The sequence below is a fragment of the Ammodytes marinus genome (genome assembly GCF_949987685.1).
Source record: "Ammodytes marinus genome assembly, chromosome: 20".
Classification (NCBI taxonomy): Eukaryota; Metazoa; Chordata; class Actinopteri; order Uranoscopiformes; family Ammodytidae; genus Ammodytes; species Ammodytes marinus.
Genome location: NC_137224.1, coordinates 6,379,428 through 6,400,357, shown reverse-complemented (window position 1 = coordinate 6,400,357; position 20,930 = coordinate 6,379,428). Strand labels below are relative to the sequence as shown.

The window sequence follows — 20,930 nt, the reverse complement described above, 5'->3', positions numbered from 1 at the left end:
TGACAAAGCAGAGACGGTGACAGGAAGGTTAATGAAAACTGACGGGAAAATGTGATGAACACTTAACGTGGGGACAATACCCCAGATTGGTACACCCACGGCTGACTCACACAACAACAAGCCCACAAGCTCCTCCTGTGTGTGTGTGTGTGTGTGTATGTGTGTGTGTAGCATAGCAGTGTGCTAAGAGGGATTTGTGAACACCTCAAGGTGCATGTATGTTTTAGCAGTCCAACGTGTGCAGCATGCAAGTAAGATTTGTGTGAATACTGTGTATGTGCGTGTGTGTGCGTGTGTGCGTGTATGTGTGCAGCATCCCAGCGTGGGCTCTGCTAGCTCAGCGCTTTCAGTCAGCCAATTAATTACAGAGAAGCGCTGGAGACAGAACAGTGTGTAGAACACACATATCGACACTGCACGCACACACACACACATGCACACACACAAACACACACCCTACTAGACCACAGCACATTACACACACAACACATTTGTCATCATTGATACAACAAATGGCAGGAACAGAGCTGCATAAGGCTGGTCCATTATGAGGGCTCTCTTAATGTTTGGTTGCTTTCTATCAGCATGTTGCTGGAACACAACAGCGATTCAACCCCGAATCTAAGCTACGTTATAAAAGCCATTACATGTGCTGTTTCTAAACCCGTATTGGGAGGCAAGAATTCTTTACCCGGAAAAAATTATCTGGTGCATAGTGCTGTGTTTTGTGTTTTTATACAGTGGTGGAGAAAAGCATATCATATTATTACAATGCTGCATTCAAATGTAAAATGTGTCTGGACTAAAAGTACTTATTGTAAAGTGGAGCACAGTCTGGTTTAAGATCAATTGATAAAGGACAAGGAAGAAAAATAACGATGAAAAAGAAGGCTGGAAAAAAGAAGATAGAGAGAAGGAAGGGAAGACGTTAAAGAATGGAAATAAAGAAAATTAAAGACTGATGAATGGCTAGTGGTCAGTTATGGATGCAGTGGGCAAATGCACACACTACAAAATGAAACACATGCATCATTATAGTCTAGTTAAAGGTTATTTGAATGCCCTTTTGTTCCTCTCTTCTTTTTTTTAAACAAATAATCATAATTATTGTGGAGCGGTTGCGTAACCTGCTGCAAGTATCTTCCCTGCTGTTTTTATTAGCAGAAACGTTTACTGCCACCACCGGTTACATACAGGGTGGAGAGATGGAAGAAAGGAAGGAAGAAAGACAGAATATATAATGTGAGTACTGTATATCTGATGTTTTGTGTGTAAAGTGTGCAGGAGGAAATGTAGAAAGTCTCCCATATAAAGCACTAGTACCTCATATGGATCACACTACATCAGTATATATTATATGTACTTCAGGACCAATCTCGGGTTTACATTCACACAGGGTTTGTGTGCAGGAGGAATAAACAGGAAAAATAAACTACATAATAAATTGTCCGTTACTTAAAACCACCATGGCTAAAAAGACTTAAGAACTCCCCCCCCACCCCCCCATTATGTTACCACCAGTGTATTAATGTTCCGAATAGTCCTGCATCATAACTTTGACTTTGACATAATACTGTATGTAGAAAGTGAGCATGCCTCTAAAAAACCTTGTTGAGCTGCTCACTTCAAGGACTGCTTTTATTTCAATTTGGTTTCAGAATAATCAGTTATTTACTATACATTTGAGAGCTGTAATACCGTGATACCTTGGAAAGCATGGTAGTTTTTGCTTAAGGTTATCATACCGTCCGAAAATCATACCGGCCCATTAGGAAGAAAATCTAAGAAAACAGGTTTCCTCCACAAAGGCCATTACAGTACAAAGCGCAAGTGTTTTTTTGGGGTTTTTTTTTACCTTTAATGCGCAGAAGATACACGAGTCCTCCATACACTTGTGTGTGGTCAGCTGTCGGAAGCTTCTGCGGAAGATGTCCAGATGCCACAGAACCTGAAGGGGACAAAATGCACAACATTTACACACACACACACAGAGAAAAAGGCACAATAAAGCATCTCCTTTAGCCATTGTAAATGATATTTTCTCCCAAACCCTAATGGAGCTGAGGTCTTTTCACCTCTGACCATACGCTTTTATTGTGTTGTTCATCATCTCTTTCTTTCCCATCTATTGCTCTTTATCTGGGATGTTTTATCATCACCTTGTTTGAGCCCAATAGTGAACTCATTCAAAAAGGCCCATTTACACATTTGAAACGCGATGTGTATCTGGATCAGTGGTTCCAAAAGTGGATAGCACGGCACCCTGGGATGCCTTGAGGACAGGCCAGAGGGTGCAACAAGATTTTTGAATTGCTTCATTTTCATCATAACTTTTTTTTAAATGTTTCGTAACACATAAACAAGGGCTGTATTAACTGACGTTCACAGCGATTTACAAGCACTTTATCATGTTTTAACACAAAAACAAGCAATAAAGCATTGGAAACATTGGAATCACCATTTTTTTAAATGGTTAAAAATGTTGCTATGCTGTAGGTGACGTGACAGCTCGTGGTTGCTGGTGGCCACGGTAACGCAGGGTGCTTTCTGGGTGCACAGCAGTCAGAAATAGCAACTGCAAGTGATAGAGAGAATTGAACGGAAAAGTTATCATGACGGGCGCAGAGGGTTAAAATAAGTGTTCAATTCAGCTTTTCGGCCCACGGGTTTAAAATAGGCAGAATGAATCACATGGGGGAGGGATGTCACCTGTCCACTGCGTACCACTGTACAGGCATTGCTATGGTTACCTCAGCTTTATATATAGTATGTGCTGTTGTGTAAGACCTTCCTGATTGGTTTTAATTGACTAGTTAACTGTGACTTATTCCTGGCATTATTTTGATGTATTGTTTAGCTTTGAATGTTTTTGACCCTAACTCACATCATGTGTGGATTTAGGAGAAGAAACATTATACTGTGGGGTCTGATCAGTCTCAATATACATAATATTCACAAATGTTTTTGTTAATTGATATATAATGACTGTCCTCACGGGAATACTTTTCAATGCACACATAGTTATCGCTGTTTAGAAATGTAAAAGAATTCCACAAATAAAAAAAGGTTTCACAAATATATTACATCACACAACACAATAATTCTTGTTTTAAATAAATGTAATATAAATCCACAAAAATATTTTTTTTAAATTATATTTTTTTCTCCCAAATATGTTTACAGTATGATGAAATTTACAATACATTTATATTAATGTATTCAAAAAGAAACATTTGTGTGTGAATTTGTGGATTTTATTTTACTTAAATTTATAACAATAACTATGTATGTGCATTGAAATTTATTTTTGCGGAGAGTCACAAAATACACTTGTGAATCCTTCTGTCTGTATTTATCTATATTGAGACTGATCTGACCCCATATTATTCTTCAACAAATGTGTTGCCGCTTTAAAAAAAATCAAGCAATTCTTGTTGACTTCCTGTAATGTGAGATGGTTGCAGGGAATCCACAGCTTTGTGTGGCTTTTGTACATTTTCAGCAACAAAGGATTGAGAAAAGAGATATTTTTGTGGGCCAAACGGACAGAAAACGACCAGAACAAGAGAACAAAGGGATGAGTAGAAACACATGAAAACGAGAAGAGAAGTACAGGCTGCAAGAGGTAGACATCTCCAGTCCTCCTCGATTTCTCTGTAGTGCATAATTAGAGGAGAGAGCTATTAGTGCATTCATTCAGCATGCTGGAGGATAATATTGACACGACAATGTCCCTAAGGCTTCAGCTGAGATCTGCAGGACTACACACGCGCACAAACACACACACAAACACACTTACAGTATGCACATACAGTTGTAGGTCGACTTGCACTCTAGACACTCACACACAAATACAATATGTATGGCAACCCCAGCAATACAAGTCTGTACTGTGTGTGTGTGTGTGTGTGTGTGTGTGTGTGTGTGTGTGTGTGTGTGTGTGTGTGTGTGTGTGTGTGTGTGTGTGTGTGTGTGTGTGTGTGTGTGTGTGTGTGTGTGTGTGTGTGTGTGTGTGTGTGTGTGTGTGTGTGTGTGTGTTAAGGAGAGAGTGATAGGTGGAGGAAAGAGGGGGCGGAGGATGACAGACTGCATGCTGACGCTAGTGTATGGGTTCTGCCGGTTCTACCTCCCCTCCTCTCTCTCTCTCTCTCTCTCCCTCTGTCTCTCTCTCTCTCTCTGTAGTTTATTTGGTCGTGATGAATCGGCTCCCTGCACAGCACTGCAGCAGCCACAAGGAGGGCACACTCTCTCCATGCCCATCTCTCTTCATCCGTATCAATCTATCTATCCATCCTTCTCATTTTCTCCTTCTCTAAGCATATCACTCCTCCCTTCTTTAACTTTTTCTCATTTTGTCTGCATGAGCATATGCATAAGAAACTAATTCCGTATTTGAACAACGTGGTCCTCATGTGTGAAGTCAGATGTATACAAGCTCATAAAGGTGGAGTGTGTTATTAAAACAACAAGAATTTTAGGCACATATCTATTCTGCGCTATAATTTCTAAGGTTGTCAAGTTGTCAAAATAATTGAAAGTCCTTATCATGAAAAAGAACAAAAAAAATGTTGATACAATTTATAGTTTTGCTAGTGATGGGGTATGCCATTCCTGCGCTATACAGTAGGTTCAGATTGCCTACCAAAGCTTGACGTATTCCTAGGAAGAACAATGCATGCACCAGCCTTCTCTTCTCACATTATCAGAGTTACTGCAAACACAAAACCATGACAACAGATCAAAGAATAATTTGCACTAACTCTGTCCTAAATAAGACTGGTTTCTGTTGCTATGCACCTAACTAACACAAACACACTGAAGTTAAAGGCCCCTTGTTCCTCTGAGGGATTTTAAAGTTCAAAACTAATTCACTATGACTATAATGGATTAATAGTTAAAGGTTAAACATAGAGTTAGAATAGCATTGGAAGTGAAGGGTCAGGAAGTTACACTGTAATATATATATAGGGGAGAACGGGGGAATCTGAGGCATCGGGTAATGTGAGCCACCCCCTGTATCTAGGCAACGGAAAACATTTGTGGTCATGTGAGATATATGTTTTCAAGCCCCTCTCAGTTCCCCATGGCCCTGAAAGAGAGGACCTCATGGTGCTGTGGTAAGCATGTTTTTTTCACCAAAATATGTATTTTGCATGTAAAAGTCAACTTGATCAACTGTTGTGCCAAAGCAAATGTATTCACGTAGAAAAACTTCTATCATACGTGTTGATGAACTACCAACATATGAAATCATGTGATGCTGATAACTGAAGATTAGCCTGAAATGCTAAGAGAGGTAGTTTATTCTCAAATTGTGGTGGTGGGGGAAAGTGAGCCAAATGCTGTGGGGGAAAGTGAGCCACTGTCTCACTTTCCCCCACCATGAGGCACAAGTTAAGTTTAGTCTTAAACATATTTTAATGTAATATTACATAACATATGTTTTATTTTAATGTCATACATATTGTAGAAAAGCCATCATGCCAAGGAAATACACCAGGAAGACGACCTGGGGCAACCACACGGAAAGAGCACCTTCTCATCTTTCCCTGTAACCTTCAGCGCTGGTATGTAGAGTAGGCCTAGTGGTAGAGTATGACAGGCTGATGTTATAATCCAGTTGGGTCTTCTCCTGTGTTCTGAGTCCCAGGCTGTTCTCGCTGGTTCTGATTTGCCTATGCTTTGACCCCCAGACACTAGCTGGCTCTAAGGGTCCTGTGTTCTGACCCCCAGACTGTGTTCTAATCTAACTGGTTCTATCTTTCATTTGAATCTTATTAAAACCTTTTGAATTATAATATGTTGTTTTCGATTTTGTTCAGAGTTACTTTCAAGTGTTTAGAAAATTTGCTTTGCTTAATTGACCAAACCCCATCATTCTTTTACTAGTCCGACATTAGTTCTGGAATGTGTGGCTAGCTTTCAGGATTCTTACTGCTAAAATATGTGTTGTTATGGCAGTTTCAGAGTGGAAAAAGTAAGTGGATCAGTTTACCCCACAGCTGGGGTAAAGTGAGCCACATGACAACTTTTTTTTAAAACAATCATATTTTCACTGCCCTTTGTCTTGAAAAAATTCTGCTAATGCCCATTTCTAGGAAACATCCTGAATTAACGGGAAATGTGTAAATTTGAGTGATAAATCATTTTAGCTCCCTTAGAGGGGAGCAAATGTAAAAAGTGGCTCAGATTACCCCGTTCTCCCTATATATATATATATATATATATATATATTATATATATATATATATAGGGAGAACGGGGTAATCTGAGCCACTTTTTATATATATATATATATATATACATTTTGTTAACATTAGACAACATAAGATATTGCAGCAAAATAAGTATTTTTACATTATTTAAACAAAGTCGTACAAGTTGTAAGGTGCTGATATTTTATTTTTATTAATAATAATAATAATAATAATAATAATAAAACAGTAGTTGTTCATGATTTAATTATGTGTTCGTGTATGATGACTTCTTTGTGGGATTGAGTGGGATTAATTTGTCTTGCTGTGTGTGTTGCATATGTGAAACATGTTTTCAGGTCAAATAGATAAATACAGTAGATCTCAATAAGTCTCTCTGGAAAAAGTACAGCTTATTTAACGTGCAGATTTTTTCATTTATGTAACTTGTAAATGGTTTCATAATGCATACATTATAAAGAAGTTGAATGTTATAAGGAAGGACTGGTTTATTATTGGTAATGGCTTGAAGCTGTAAATGCCAGTGACTTGTTAATAAATGGGATTTAGTTCCAGATGCTGTGTGTGCACTCCTTCCCCGTGACGTCAAAGGTTAAGCTGTCCATTAGAGGGACTTCCTGATAAAGAGCTAGATTAAATGTACTAACAACTGTGAGCACAAACAAATATTTTATAACACATGTTATGCCATTAGGTATGACATACAGTATCAACCACTTAGCATATAGCCTTACAACCTTTCACCACTTCCAAGTATTTGTAATACTGGTGCAAAACCACAACACTGTAAAGACAGATTAATCTAAAAACAAACTTTTAATCCTTTTGGTATATTCAGTTTGATGGGGAACATTATTGCTGTCCCAGTGAGGTGCATTTCATGACAGATTACTGGGGGTCAAGGCCATCAGCTGACGACTCTCACGACCACAAAACACCTTCAAGACAATCCTTATTCTATTAATACAATAGGAGTCTATCTAATCTGATGAGCCCTCACTTTCAGCCATTATCTGCCTTTGCCGGCTGTGTGTGTTGATATCTCCCCCCCCCCAGCCCCCCACCCCCTCCTCCTGTTCTCGTCTCCCGTTTCCCCACATGGCCACAGCAGCTCTCTTTTCCTGTGTATCACATAATAATAACTGCTGTCATGGCGACGACAGGCAATTTGAAGTTTTTCTGCACTTTTTGGACCTCGGTTATCTGTTCCGTGTCTGTGTGCGGAGGAGACATGTTGACTTGCCATAGTAGGAAGAGACAATAACATTGCATTAACAACAACAACTCTGCTCTATTCAATTGTCCCAATGAGCCGTGACAGTGTGACAGCATGCACAACACCGGGGCCCTGAAACCGAGAAAAAAATGGAATTCAGCCATCATTAGTTTTATTACTCATTTTCTCACTGTCACATGTCAAAATGTCGTCATGGGAAAAGGTCTAGACACTTTCTGTCCTGCAGTCATCCTCAGTCAGTGTTTCCCTCCTTTCATCATCACCTGACCTCCAAAAACCAACCTTTGCCCATGCTCTCAAAATCTTCCACAACTGCTGAGAATAAATACCTACAAGCCATTATCCATTTAAAGATGCACTGTGTAACTTTGGGTGCATCCGAGAAGTGAACATTTTCTAAGTTATATTCTTAGAACTGAATGAACAAACTTTCCTCAGCGTAAAATTGGATCCCTGGAACAATGTTTGTTTGAAAAGTGAGAAAGCTATCTTAAAAGTGACTGGTTCACTGTTATTCTTTACAGCAGCAGGGCCTTACAATTTAGATTACAAACATATTCTAGTCTTACGTTTGGTTCCAGGTGCTTCAATAATTTTTAGTAAATTGGGATTTTGATTTATGCCGATATTATTATTCAATACTGATGAGTACATTACGAGATAATATGTTTTGTAAAACAACGGCAGGCTCTGCAAATGTAAACAAATCCCCCTCCCCTTAAAACTGCATAGTGCCCCTTTAATCCTATACCTGCACTGTTGTTGACATTTGATTTTGAGTCCACACAACACGTTACAAATGTCGGTTCTCTTGCCAGGGAGGTTTTTATCCTGCTAAATCCTGCAAAGCTGCTTGGATAGATTGGGAAGCAGAGCCCATCTCTGTTTAATAAAAGTGTTGAAACAATCCATGCGCTACATGTTCCATTATCCTCTTAAGATTCTCGAATAAACATTATTGCAAACGGATCATCTTAAGTGCTTAAATATGGCGTTTGGCTAAGAAAATGCCAATCAGTGTTTTTTCTTGTCGTCCTAGAAATTAAGTTTCCATACGACTTAATTGTTTTCCCGATGACGTTGTGTTGTGATAGAAAACCGTAATCCCCCGTCTGGATTATTTTCAGAGACGATGTGTTTTTTAATTAATGAGGCTCTACATTTATATTGCATCCTTTGAGTCGCAAGGAGGCGTTCTGTTGGGATGGATAATGAGCGTCCACAGTGCAGGGATTTGAACCCAGAGTTTCAGTGTTTCTATCCTGAATCCCCTATGTGTGGGTTTAGGTTTCGACAACCAAAGCACTTTAAGGGTTGAGGGTTAGGGAGAGATTGTGGTTAGGGGTTAAATATTCAGAGACACTTAGCATCTCCTGCCTTGAAATCACGGCAGGCTTTTTCCGTATTCAAGCAGAAGTTACTATTTTCCCAACCTGTGCTGCAATTTGCTGCATATAATCACGGAAAAGCTATTTGCTGGTGGAGTTGTTACTGGATCGTTTTTTTTATAGAAAGAAATACGTTGTCAGTGAACATTTTACTGATAAGCTCAGCATCCACATTGTTGTGACTTGCCTGATTATTAAATAATTAACATTCCTTTATGTGACACGTAATCTTGTTTCCTTAAGAGCATATTTGCTTTATGAAAATATATGTTATGTAAATGTAATTTCCGGGAGACAGGGTTGCTTAAGTGGAGCCCCATACATTTAAACATATAAATAATACGTAACAACATTTGTCTGGCTTAATGTGTCATTGTATAATGTATCATTGTGTCTGTTTCACTTTACCAAATAACTGAGACTAGACTTACATTTTTTTATTAAAGGTTTCCGCACTGGAGTGAAATTGTACCCTCTTCTGTCCAAGTCCATCCAAACCAGATTCAGTAACATCTTGTCCATAATGTCCTTGACGTCAGATTTACTTATAGTCTGGATTAGCTTTCAAAATAAAACACTGCATCATACACACACATACACACACAAACACACACACACACACCATGTGATGGGTGAACTCATGTGTCTCTGCCTCATCAAAGCCACTCCTTTAGCTATGTAGTTTTAACCATTGTTTACACAGTGTAAAGTTGCTGAGCATGTACACACACACACACACACACACACACACACACACACACACATAATTTTACCTGCACAGCACCTTTCGCTCTCATCATTTCACACATCCACACCGAACAGTGGCTGCTGATGCTGCTGATGCCGGCTCTGCAGCTCTACTGCAGCAGCAGGGGGTTAACTGCCTTGCTCAAAAGGCCCTTAGGTGCAAGAGAGCAGCGAAGAGTATTTCACTTTACTATCAATTAAGGAGAAAACATCGCATAGCATTTTTTTAAACTGACGATTGTTGACAGCAATTTTGATAATGAATTATTCCTTAAAAAAAGTAATGTTGTGCTTCCATGTTGTGCTTCCAGTTCGTCATGCGGTCATACAAATCAAGTCATTTCAAGACATCACACTACGCTCTGTGAAAATGTGATTTTTCAATTTGCCTTTAACACTTTGCGTTGACATATTTTTTTTACATTTAACAGACCTGTAAACAAATTACTAAATAATAAACAGAGTGCGTCCTAAACCCAAACGTTGACCCCCCTTCTACTTCACATCAAACCAAAAGCCACAAGTGAATTGTCGAGCCAAAAACGCCACTCTCACACTCTCACTTGAATCAGTTAAGACGTTATATACACACATGAATACACACGCAGACAGAAACAGCCAGCAAGCATCGGAGAACATTGCCTCAGTTTATCGTCACTTGTCTGCGTCCTGTTCAACACCCTCTCTCCTCACTGTGAGTGAATGTGTGTGTGTGTGTGTGTGTGTGTGTGTGTGTGTGTGTGTGTGTGTGTGAGCGTGCGTGCGCCTGTGTGAGTGTGTGTCTTTTTGTCCTTGAATTGGCCCACTTCTCTCCCACGTCGAAGGCGCTTTCATTGCCTTTGTCGAGGCATTTTTCTTCATTTCACAAATAAACTTTGTGCCCTTCACTTTGTCTTTTCATCTGCCTCATCCTCCTTTCCTCCATCCTTCCTCTCCTCTCATCACAGACACACACACACACCCACACACACCCACCCACCCACACACACACACACACACACACACACACACACACACACACACACATTTCCGCCCCTACCTTATTTGACTCTTTAATTCCACTCTTTCTCCCAGCAGTATCCTCTTTAGTCTTCTCCTCAGTTTTCTCATACTGTATACTCCTCATCCCTTTTTCTTCTCTTCTCCTCCTTCAGCAACTTTTTTCTTCTCCTCATCTGCTCTCTCCCACTCTCCCCAAGCTTCTGCTACATCACCCCCTCCCCCTTCAGCTTACCTCTCTCTCTCTTTCCCTCTCTCTCTCTCCTTACCTCGCTCTCTTCCCATCAAGCCAGTAGTTAGGAGTGTGTGTGTGTGTGTGTGTGTGTGTGTGTGTGAGCAGTAGGTACGTTTGTGCCAGCTGGAAGTCTTCGGAGGATGGAAGAGAGATGTTTGCGTGTGCGTGTGTGCGTGTGTGGGTGAGTGTGTGTGTGTGTGTGTGTGTGTGTGTGTGTGTGTGTGTGTGTGTGTGTGTGTGTGTGTGTGTGTGTGTGTGTGTGTGTGTGTGTGTGTGTGTGTGTGTCAAGAGAAAGAGGAGATGCAGCAGTAGCAGCGCAGTGTAAGCATCTCCACACACACAAACACACACACACAAGCTGGATGTCCCACACCGAAGCCAGATTTCCAGCGATGCCAAAACCCGACGAATCACGCAAACACTCGTTAATATGGCCCTAATCTCATCCCTGTCATGCTAAAATATCACTTCACTGCAGTGTGAGAGAGGGGAGGGGGGCACGTGAATTGTGGGAGCGTGAGTGAGTGTGTGTCTTTGCAGCATTGTGCATATGGAGCAAATTGCTAGAACACAGACGTAGGACAGTTTAACTCTTTATGAAGTTCGCCTTATTAGAACGTATCAGATACACAGCTTCTGTCTTACACAGCTGTCATTGAATAAATGTATAAATGAAAAAAAAACACTTCAGGATTTAAATGAAGATTTTCATCTTTAACATAAAGGCATTCACACTTTTCTCAGCCTTTAGACTTGGTTGTTCAGAAAATAATGTTGTACAAGCTGCAGAAGATAATGGACAGCACTATACACCGCCCTACACAGCCTATTATTCAGACAGCAGAGGGTCTTTAGCCATAATAAGGACTGGTGCAGAAGGTCATTCATGCCAACGGCAATAACCATCTACAGTGACTCCCTTCTGTGCCTGGACAGCAGAGTCCTTTAATCAGAGAAAATGGACATTGCACATTTTAGCCTCGTTTGTGATGGACAGTTGAAAGCAGAAGGATTGGACAGAAAATGTGCAGAGAGAGAGAGGGGGATTACATGACGTTTACGGTGCTATCAAATGGTATACACTGAAACCACTCGGCTACCAAGGCTTTCCCATTTGCAATTTTATCTCATTATTTTCTACTGCAACAATACAATTTCCCTTTGGGATGAATAATCAATCAATCAATCAATCCGTCCATCCATCCATCCATCCATCCATCCATCCATCCATCCATCCATCCATCCATCCATACATCCATACATCCATCTTTCTATCCATACATACAAATCTATATCATCAGTGTAGGAAGGAATTGCACCCCTATTTTACAAACCAACCCTACAGATTTCAGCAGACACTTTGTTTCTTCATGAGATGCTTTGCAGGGCTGCACTGCAGTCTTCAGCAGCAAGTATAGAACAAGTTTGCTCTCACTAAAATATCCAAAAGGTTCTGAATACTGCACTTAAAAATTTAGACCAGCGTGCAAAACTTTTCTTTTACTTGTATGAAACACGGTTTGGTTAAGCACATCCGACTATAAATAGTTGACACGAGCCAGTAGATTGAGGTCAGGTAACTGACTTGGCGGGTCAAGACAGCTACATGGACCTAAAAATGTAACTCAAAAAAAGGTTTTCCCCCCTAATACTTTCTGACTGCCCTGAATTTGCGTGTTTGTGTGTGTGTGTGTGTGTGTGTGTGTGTGTGTGTGTGTGTGTGTGTGTGTGTGTGTGTTCATCTGACTGACCTGCAGAGCGCTGTTGAGGAAGCAGCTGTTCTGTCCGGGCTCGTTGCTGAGGCCTTTGCTTGGTGCGATGGAGGTCATGGTTCTCGGGGTCACCAGCCCCTGCAGCCCGCCAGCCGCTCCGCCACCCGACGCAAAGTAGTTCCTCTTCCACGACATCACTACCCGGACGCCCCCGTTTCCACGGCGAGGCGGGGAAGGGGCGGGGCAGCAGACAGAGCGACGGCCTCTATGTCACTCCCATGAGAGAGAACGAGGGAGAATGAGAGAAAAGCGGCGGAGGAGAAGGAACCGGAGGGATGAAGAGGAGGGAGGCAGCAGATCAAGGAGGTGCAAAGTGTCTCGGATGGGGATTGGGCACCCATACAACCCTGCCCCTCTCCAGCCCTGGTTTAAACTATAAAATCAGTCCACTCGCTGGAGACTGTGGTTAGCCTTTTCTTTTCTTTTTTTTTTTAGCTCCTTGGGTTTAGCAGTCTTTGCTTGAAGACATGAGAGCGCGTCCAAAGCCTCCTTTGGCGGATTCTTTTGGATAAATGTTGGTTAGGCAGCGCTGCAGTTCCCATGTGGGGATCCCTTCAATGTAGTCCTTTGCTCTTTCACTTGGCCTGTTAAGACACAAAGACCAACGTGTTAGTTCTCCGCACACGAATGATCTAGTAATAACGGCCTTAAGAAGGTTTACACCAATAGATTTACAACAACAACAACAACAACAACAACAACAACAACAACAGCGGTATTAAAAACTAATTAAACAAAACGTTTCACTGTATCTACTGCATTATATACTGCAAATGGAGAGTTCTCTCCGCCCAGAAATGTGGTTGAATTTCAACTGTGTTTGGCAGACAGGGATTTTGTTGCTTAAATATTTCCCTGCATTGCCTCTAAGTATTAAATAAAAAAAAACTATTTATGTATGAAATGTGCCAAAGTCTCAGAGGATCAACCCGCATCACTGAAACATTAAATTGCCATTACTGTTTTGGTGTTATTGCACATTTTCTATAGCCTACAATTTAGTCACATCGTTCGCATCAAACCTCATTTACACAACCATTTTGGGCTAAATCCACTGTGCGTAATCTGTCCAGCACCTAATAGTGGACAGACACAGTAAGGGACAAGCAGGAGGGGATTTAGCAGGTTTTTAAGGGATCGGAGGAGACCAAAACAGAGCTAAAAGGAGTGTGACTAATTAGACCTACATTTAGTTGGACCGCAACACAACACCAAAGGGAATATGAATGTCCCTGTCTATTTGATATGTCATCAGGAAACGGTCTGATAACGCGGTTGCCATGACATTTATTAAAGCTAAAAAGAAGTGGCTGTGCATCTGTCAGCTTGTTCTGGTGTTCTTCTGCCCCGCAGTGGCCAAGAATCCAATCATTTCCACGAATCATTTCACTGATTCATCACCATGAATCAGGAAAATAATCACATGGGGGAAAAAAACACTGTTAGTCAGGGTAACATTGCATCAGTGATATGACACGGGGAGCGCTTGGAGAAATCAGTTATGTCATTTCATAATCGGTACTTAGGGACATTAGCTAGAGCTTAGGCCCGCCGTGCACAGCTTCCCCAATGAGTGTGCTAGGGAGATTGATAAAAAAGGGGCAGTGTGTGTGTGTTTGTCACCCTAAAGTAAGTGCGTGTGTGTGTGTGTGTGTGTGTGTGTGTGTGTGTGTGTGTGTGTGTGTGTGTGTGTGTGTGTGTACATGAAGTTGCATAACACCACAGGGCAGTAGCTAACAGATCCGCAGTGCCTCCCTCCCTCCCTCTCTTTTCCTATAGCCTCCCCACTTTTGGCAAAGCTCCCTCGCCTGGTTGTGTTGCCTCCACAGCAACCCCTTGGCTAAAGGCCAGAGGGCGTAGGGATGCTGCGGCGAGCGTGGTGCTGTAGCTATGGCGATGGACACATTGGGGTGGCGGGGTGGGGTGATGGAGGGAGGGGTGGGATTGGAGGTAGGGGGCAACGTCGTGACAAGGATGGCAAGCGAAACATTATGCAAATGTTAAGACGACAACATTGCAAAGTCAGTTTGTCAACGTATCACACAGTCAGTCCTATAGTGCCTACAGACTCATTCCCGCACTAACTATCCATCTATCTATCTATCTATCTATCTATCTATCTATCTATCTACCTACCTACCTACCTACCTACCTACCTACCTACCTACCTACCTACCTACCCACCCACCCACCCATCCATCCATCCATCCATCCATCCATCCATCCATCCATCCATCCATCCATCCATCCATCCATCCATCCACCCACCCACCCACCCACCCATCTAATCTATCTATCTATCTATCTATCTATCTATCTATCTATCTATCTATCTATCTATCTATCTATCTATCTATCTATCTATCTATCTATCTATCTATCTATCTATCTATCTATCTATCTATCTATCTATCTATCTATCTATCTATCTATCTATCTATCTATCTATCTATCTATCTATCTATCTATCTATCTATCTATCTATCTATCTATCTATCTGTCTGTGAAAAACATTAATTCGTAAACAAACAAGTCCAAATTGCCAGAGGATTTATAAAGGGATTTGGCTGGCATGCGCATGTTTGCCATTTTTCCTCCACAGCACAGCATCCTGAGCTTCTGTCTCAGCACACAGTGTGTGCATGTGTATGTGTGTGTGTGTGTGTGTGTGTGTGTGTGTGTGTGTGTGTGTGTGTGTGTGTGTGTGTGTGTGTGTGTGTGTGTCCTGCTGAGCCTGTGTGGAGTGTGTGATCACACACCCTCTCTCTCTGACTGCACCCTACAGCCACACACAACGAGATCGCTCTGGCAAGTCTTCGCACAAGCGCTGTTTATGTGGCCTGTATTTGTGTGTGAGTGTGCTTGTGTGTGTGTGTGTGTGTGTGTGTGTGTGTTAAAGTGTGTGTTAAAGTGTGTGTGTTTGTGTGTCCCCACATCTTCGGCTAGTTACCATGGAAATAGGCCAAGCAGTAGGCACGCGGGGGAAAAGCCGAACCATGTGATTTAACTGAGACACACTGTGCTGCACTGGTTGAGAATGAACACAAACAAACACACACACACACACACACACACACACACACACACACACGGCTGGCGAGTGATGATGATGTGTATTGATGGTGGAGAGTTCCTGGAAGCCAGAGTGAGTCAAGGCACAAGTCAATCAAACTCCCTGACCCAGCGCTGGCAGGCATAAGTAAAGCAGGACCTGTGGCCGCGGTGCAGACAGCCACCTCACAGGCAAAGACATTTTCCATGTGAGACGTTGAGGTGAGGATACAGGTTGGAGACACAGCGTGAATCTGTTCCGCTTCACCTTCTAACCTGATGGAAATCAGTCCCAGCTTAACGTTGAGCATAAGGGAAGTTTCCACAAGGTGAAGTCCTAACATTTGCACGGGTCAGGGTGTGGATCTAGGATCAAGTTTTGAAGGTTAGTTCAGCTGTAAAGGGTTGTTACGTCCACTTAACAAAAAAAAAAAACTTGTTTTCTGATATCCGGATAAATCAGTGACCTCATTGTCTTCATTGTAAATACTTTAAAAAATTGTCGGTATAAGAACTGTATATAGAGCAGCTCTGTGTCATTGTCAATGCTGTGAGGACCAACATTCCATTACTCAATAGAATTGTATTGTATTATTGTATTTTTCGCTCAGCACCAGAATGTGTATTACTCCACTGCTGGAAATAGTCCCCAACAAATTCGCCAAACTTTTATGTTTGAGGAACATTTGTTAAATTGACGGTCTAAACAAATGAAACATATGGCTCTTACAGAAGCAATGGGATTTGCAGCACAATTTTGGGGTAGGGATTTTAATTAAATCTATGAGTTTCTTTCTTTTTATGCTCCCTCAGAGCACTTCACTCACAAGAAGTTTGATAATGCTTCATCCAATCAGTGTGAAAATAACAGATACAGAATGTGCATTTGATGCCAAACAAAGTGGAAAATGTTATTCATCGGACTGATAAACTGCATTAGGAAACATATTAGCATTCAGACTCATTAAGTTAATGACCAAGGATTTAGGTTTAATGGAGATTTAATGTAAAGTCAAACTTTCAAGGAGAAAGGTTCAGACATTTAAAATGCTCTTTTTTTTCAGTTTGAATTGAAATAGATGTGTGTGTCAGTGCTGCAGCAGATGATTCACTCGTGGATCGATACAGTGTCAGCGAGGGCACAGCTGGGAGCATTGAGGGACAGACAGCTGTTTTCATGGAACCACTGTAGGCCTTCACTGCCACCACTGCTGTCGCTACTTCCTCTACATTTCTCTTTTACTCTACCCACCTTTTATCTATCAAACCTAAATGCTTTCCTCTTCACCTCTGTCATCCCCCTCTCTTCCACTCCCTCTTCCTCCTCTCTGAAGCTTGTCAAGCGTGCTGACTTCAGTCGCCAGCAGTAGTTTATCTGAGGACAGATTCTGAGGGATGGCTCCGTGCCTGTTTGATCCCCGGCACACTGACAGACACTTCCTTCTCTGATCCACATTTTCTGCAATTAATGTAAACAAACATTCTGCGGAAAAACATCCTGTCCACCACCACACGCGTCTGTCATCCTGCCGCTCTCTTTAAAGCCAACATACGAGACAGACGAGTGGCGCCCAAAAATATCACACGGATCTCTCCATTTTCCATCACTTAACTTTCATGTTGTTTGCGCTCCCTCTATCATTGCGATCCATCTCTCTCCGAGTGCTTTGGTATAAAACATGAGAAGGGTGATAAAGTGTCTTCTAGAATTGAGGCCGTTTTATTTCTCTTTGGGGTCGGAACATGGGTTCCTATCCAAGTATGCAGAGTATGATGTATCAGATTGAAAAGGCTCCCGTACATCTGGCAAAGGATTTGAGACTCGCTTAATAAAAAAAAGAGTCCACAAGTCAGGATGGGAAATATACTGTGGCAACAACATTTGACAAAATCAGTGGGCTCTCAACCTTTTTTGCTTGTGAACCTTTGAAGCAAAGCAATGTCTAATTACTAGCCACACAATATGTGAACTACAAAGACTGTGTTCGTATATACAATCTTTCTTTTATTGATTTACAGTTTGCAACTCTGTGGGAGCTTCCGAAAACTTAGGAACCACTTATCCAAAAAATACACTATATGGCCAAAAGTGTGTGGCTTGCAGGGAGGCATTGTTAACTCGAAACAGGAAAGGGTCTAGCCCAAACTGTTGATACTAAGTTGGAAGCACGCTATTGTCTGAAATATGGCTGCATGTTGGTGAAAACAATATCTCACCACAGGGTGTATTCTGTTAGCTGTTCTTGAGCGCTGGATCTTATCACACCATCTTCGCTGCCAAGTTGTCATGGCACTGGAAATGTTCAAATCCAAAGCTCCCGGGCACCTCTAGGTGAGATTATTTTGCTATTTTCCAAGGTTCTTTTGATCTCAAAACACTGCATGCTGTGGCGTCAAAAAACATACTTGGAATAAAAGGGCCTCAGCCAAACCATGAAAAACAGCTCCAGACCGAAATTACAGAAAAGTATGTGGGCAGAGGTGTCTATTTACATTTGACCACATAGCATACTGTATGCAACGTCTAGGATTTGACCTCCCAGAAAGGTCACATGTTTCTTGTGTAGATCCAAACTTTTCCCAGAGTAAAATAAAGAATCAGCATCGTGCTCACGTCTCACTGGTCTAATTTGCTCTTTTGTTCTCCATTTTATGATCCTCTTAATTCCCTTCAGCTGAGGCGGGGAAACATTCAGAAATTCAAAAAGCTGGCCTCAGAGTTGGGTGGAAATAAAATGCTGTTAATGACAATCATTTGGATTAACAGTCACGGTTTCTCTCTCCCCCCCCCCTCTCTCTCTCTCTCTCTCTCTCTCTCTCATCTCTTGTAGGTGAATGTGACAGTGACACCAGTGTCATGTAAGCTGAACAAAGAGGCGATACTGTCCCCTGAGGACAACAGCCCATCTCTGGCACCGTCTCCCTCCCACTCAGGCAAACATAAAGCCCGCGAGAAGTATATTTATATTTCCCCGAAACAAAAAAGAGAGAAGTCTAGATCATGTTCTTTCACAAACTGTGCTCTCCTGGTGTTCCCTCTCTCCCTCCCTCCCATTCACTTCATTCCTGCTCTGTCTCTCACTGACCTCTATTTTCCATTCTCATTCACTCTCTCCACTTGCTCACCCATTCATCTCTGTCCATTTCCTCTTTTTGTTTCCAAAAAAATCTTCACTTCATATGCATGTGCGCTCACACACACGCACATACACACACACACACACACTCACACGCACAGTGGTTTCCCTGTAACTGGGTTATGTGTAACTTCAAATAGCCTGAGTTGACAATAGGGAGAGCCCAGAGTTCATCCTCCCCGCTGTGCTTCTCTTTCTTCTCAGTTTTCGCACTTTGAATCTAAAGAGAAGTTATAAGTGTGTGTGAGTTGCTAGTGCTAGTGTGTGTGCATGTGCATGTGCCTGTGTGTGTGTGTCTGGGACTGTGAACATACAGTAGGCACACGTGCAGCTGCATGTGTGAGCATTAAAGCGAGACAGAGCTTTTTTTTTGCAAGCTTCAAGGTCATCTCCTGGCTCAGACTCATACTGTAACATTAAAGTATACATGTGAAAACACACACATAATCTCATGAACGCGCACCAACACACACACACACACACACGTGCATGCTGTAACCTAGATGCAACCCATTATTGCCGTGGCACACGTGCACACCCAATCCTATTAGCCGAAAATAGAACTAGAGGGGTGAATATTTGGTTAATATTTAGGCTATTACATAACCATCCTTATTTACGACGCATGCTGTGAAATCATGTGAGCTTTTCACAGTCAGGGAGTCAGAGAGAGGAGAGGAGGAGAAAGAGGGCGACTGGGGTTATGTGGAGGAGGAGAGGAGAGAATGGATAATGGAAGGCGGAAAAGATGTGTCAAGTCAAGTCAGGTCAACTTCATTGTCAATTCCTGCAATATGTGCCAGACATACAGAGGAACCAAAAATGTGTTTCTCTCCAACCCACTGTGAAATAAGAACAAAGGGATTATAAAAAAGAGAAGTAATATATACAATAAATTCTAAATAGTGCAAAAAGTAAGGCAAAAGGAAACGGGCATTAGAAAAGAAGAGAGGTTACAAAAAAATATGAGAACAGGGAGTCGAAAAAGAGAGTGTAGAAGATAGGAAAATAAAGGGAGTGAAAAGAGGAGAGAAGGGGATAAAGTGGTAGGCTGTACATTACGTTGAATAAACAAAGACATGTCACAGAAGACCAGTCATGGGCAAAAGAGAGAAAGAGCACTCCAGTGGATGTTAAAGGTCAAAAGGAGACATACAGACATGCCTTTTTCTTTTTTCCTCTCCTCTGTGATGACTTCATCTGTTCTTTTTTATACCCCCTCTCTCAGCCGTCTCATAATCCCATACATGTGGACCCGACCCCGAGCACTGAGGCACTTCACACTGAAATGCCAACAATAGACGGGACGCCCTGGGAAAAAAAACCGAGGTCATTCACACATGACCACGTCTAGGAGAAAAAGAGAGAGAAAAAAAGGACTTCAACCAATTAAGTCAGTCTGATAGTTATCTTCTAATCTGTTTCGCCGTGTGATTGCTCGTCTGCAGAATGTGTGCAATAAATCAATGAGACCTTGAGACTGATTGTCTTTCTCAAAAATCGACACATTTGCCAAAACACGTTGCAGGGTGATGCAGGGGGCTGTGTGTGAGTTTGGACTATAGCTTCAATTGATAACTCAGCGATTCAAGAAATAAAACTATAGTCTTTTTTATTTTTTTTCAGATATTTTTTTGGCATTTTTTTATGCTTTATTGATAGTGTAGAGACAGAGGTGAAATGGGGCAGAGAGGGGAGTGACATGCAGAGAACGACCGCGGGCTGGAATCGAACCCGGGTCTGCTGCTGGCCGAGGCCCATGGGGGGGACGCCCTACCAACTGAGCTAAGGGCGCCCCCACTATAGTCTTTATCATATAAAGATCCAAACAATCACATATAGTCAAAATGAAAAAAACTAAAAATAGATTCTCAAATCCGAGGGTGTCAAATATTCCACCATAGCAACGCACAACATCACATAAATCTTCCTGCATTAGTTTCAGGATTTCAATAAAGCCGGAGGGAGACACCCCCACATAGGGAGGGGAGGGGAGAAATGAGAATACAAGCTTTTCTGGCAGTGTGGACACATCTCGAACCGATGGCTGAGGACAAACCTGAGTTTACCTTCCGGGACATCCCTACCGCTCCCACAGCATTAAAAGGCTGTGAGATAAGAATACTGTTACCAAAGCTACAGTGACAGC

The 20,930-nt window shown here is 41.8% G+C and overlaps 1 protein-coding gene across 1 annotated transcript in view; it reads right to left on the bottom strand.

Annotated features, from left to right (window-relative positions):
- usp54b (ubiquitin specific peptidase 54b) overlaps positions 1–12,728 on the bottom strand; it is a gene marked incomplete at its 5' end in the record, with an annotated part of 47,295 nt that extends 34,567 nt beyond the window's left edge. The window contains 2 exons of the mRNA XM_080049709.1: positions 1,856–1,948; positions 12,573–12,728. Coding sequence (XP_079905835.1) covers positions 1,856–1,948; positions 12,573–12,728 — 249 coding nt within the window. The remainder of the gene's footprint in view (positions 1–1,855; positions 1,949–12,572) is intronic.
- Between the last annotated feature and the right edge of the window lie 8,202 nt (positions 12,729–20,930).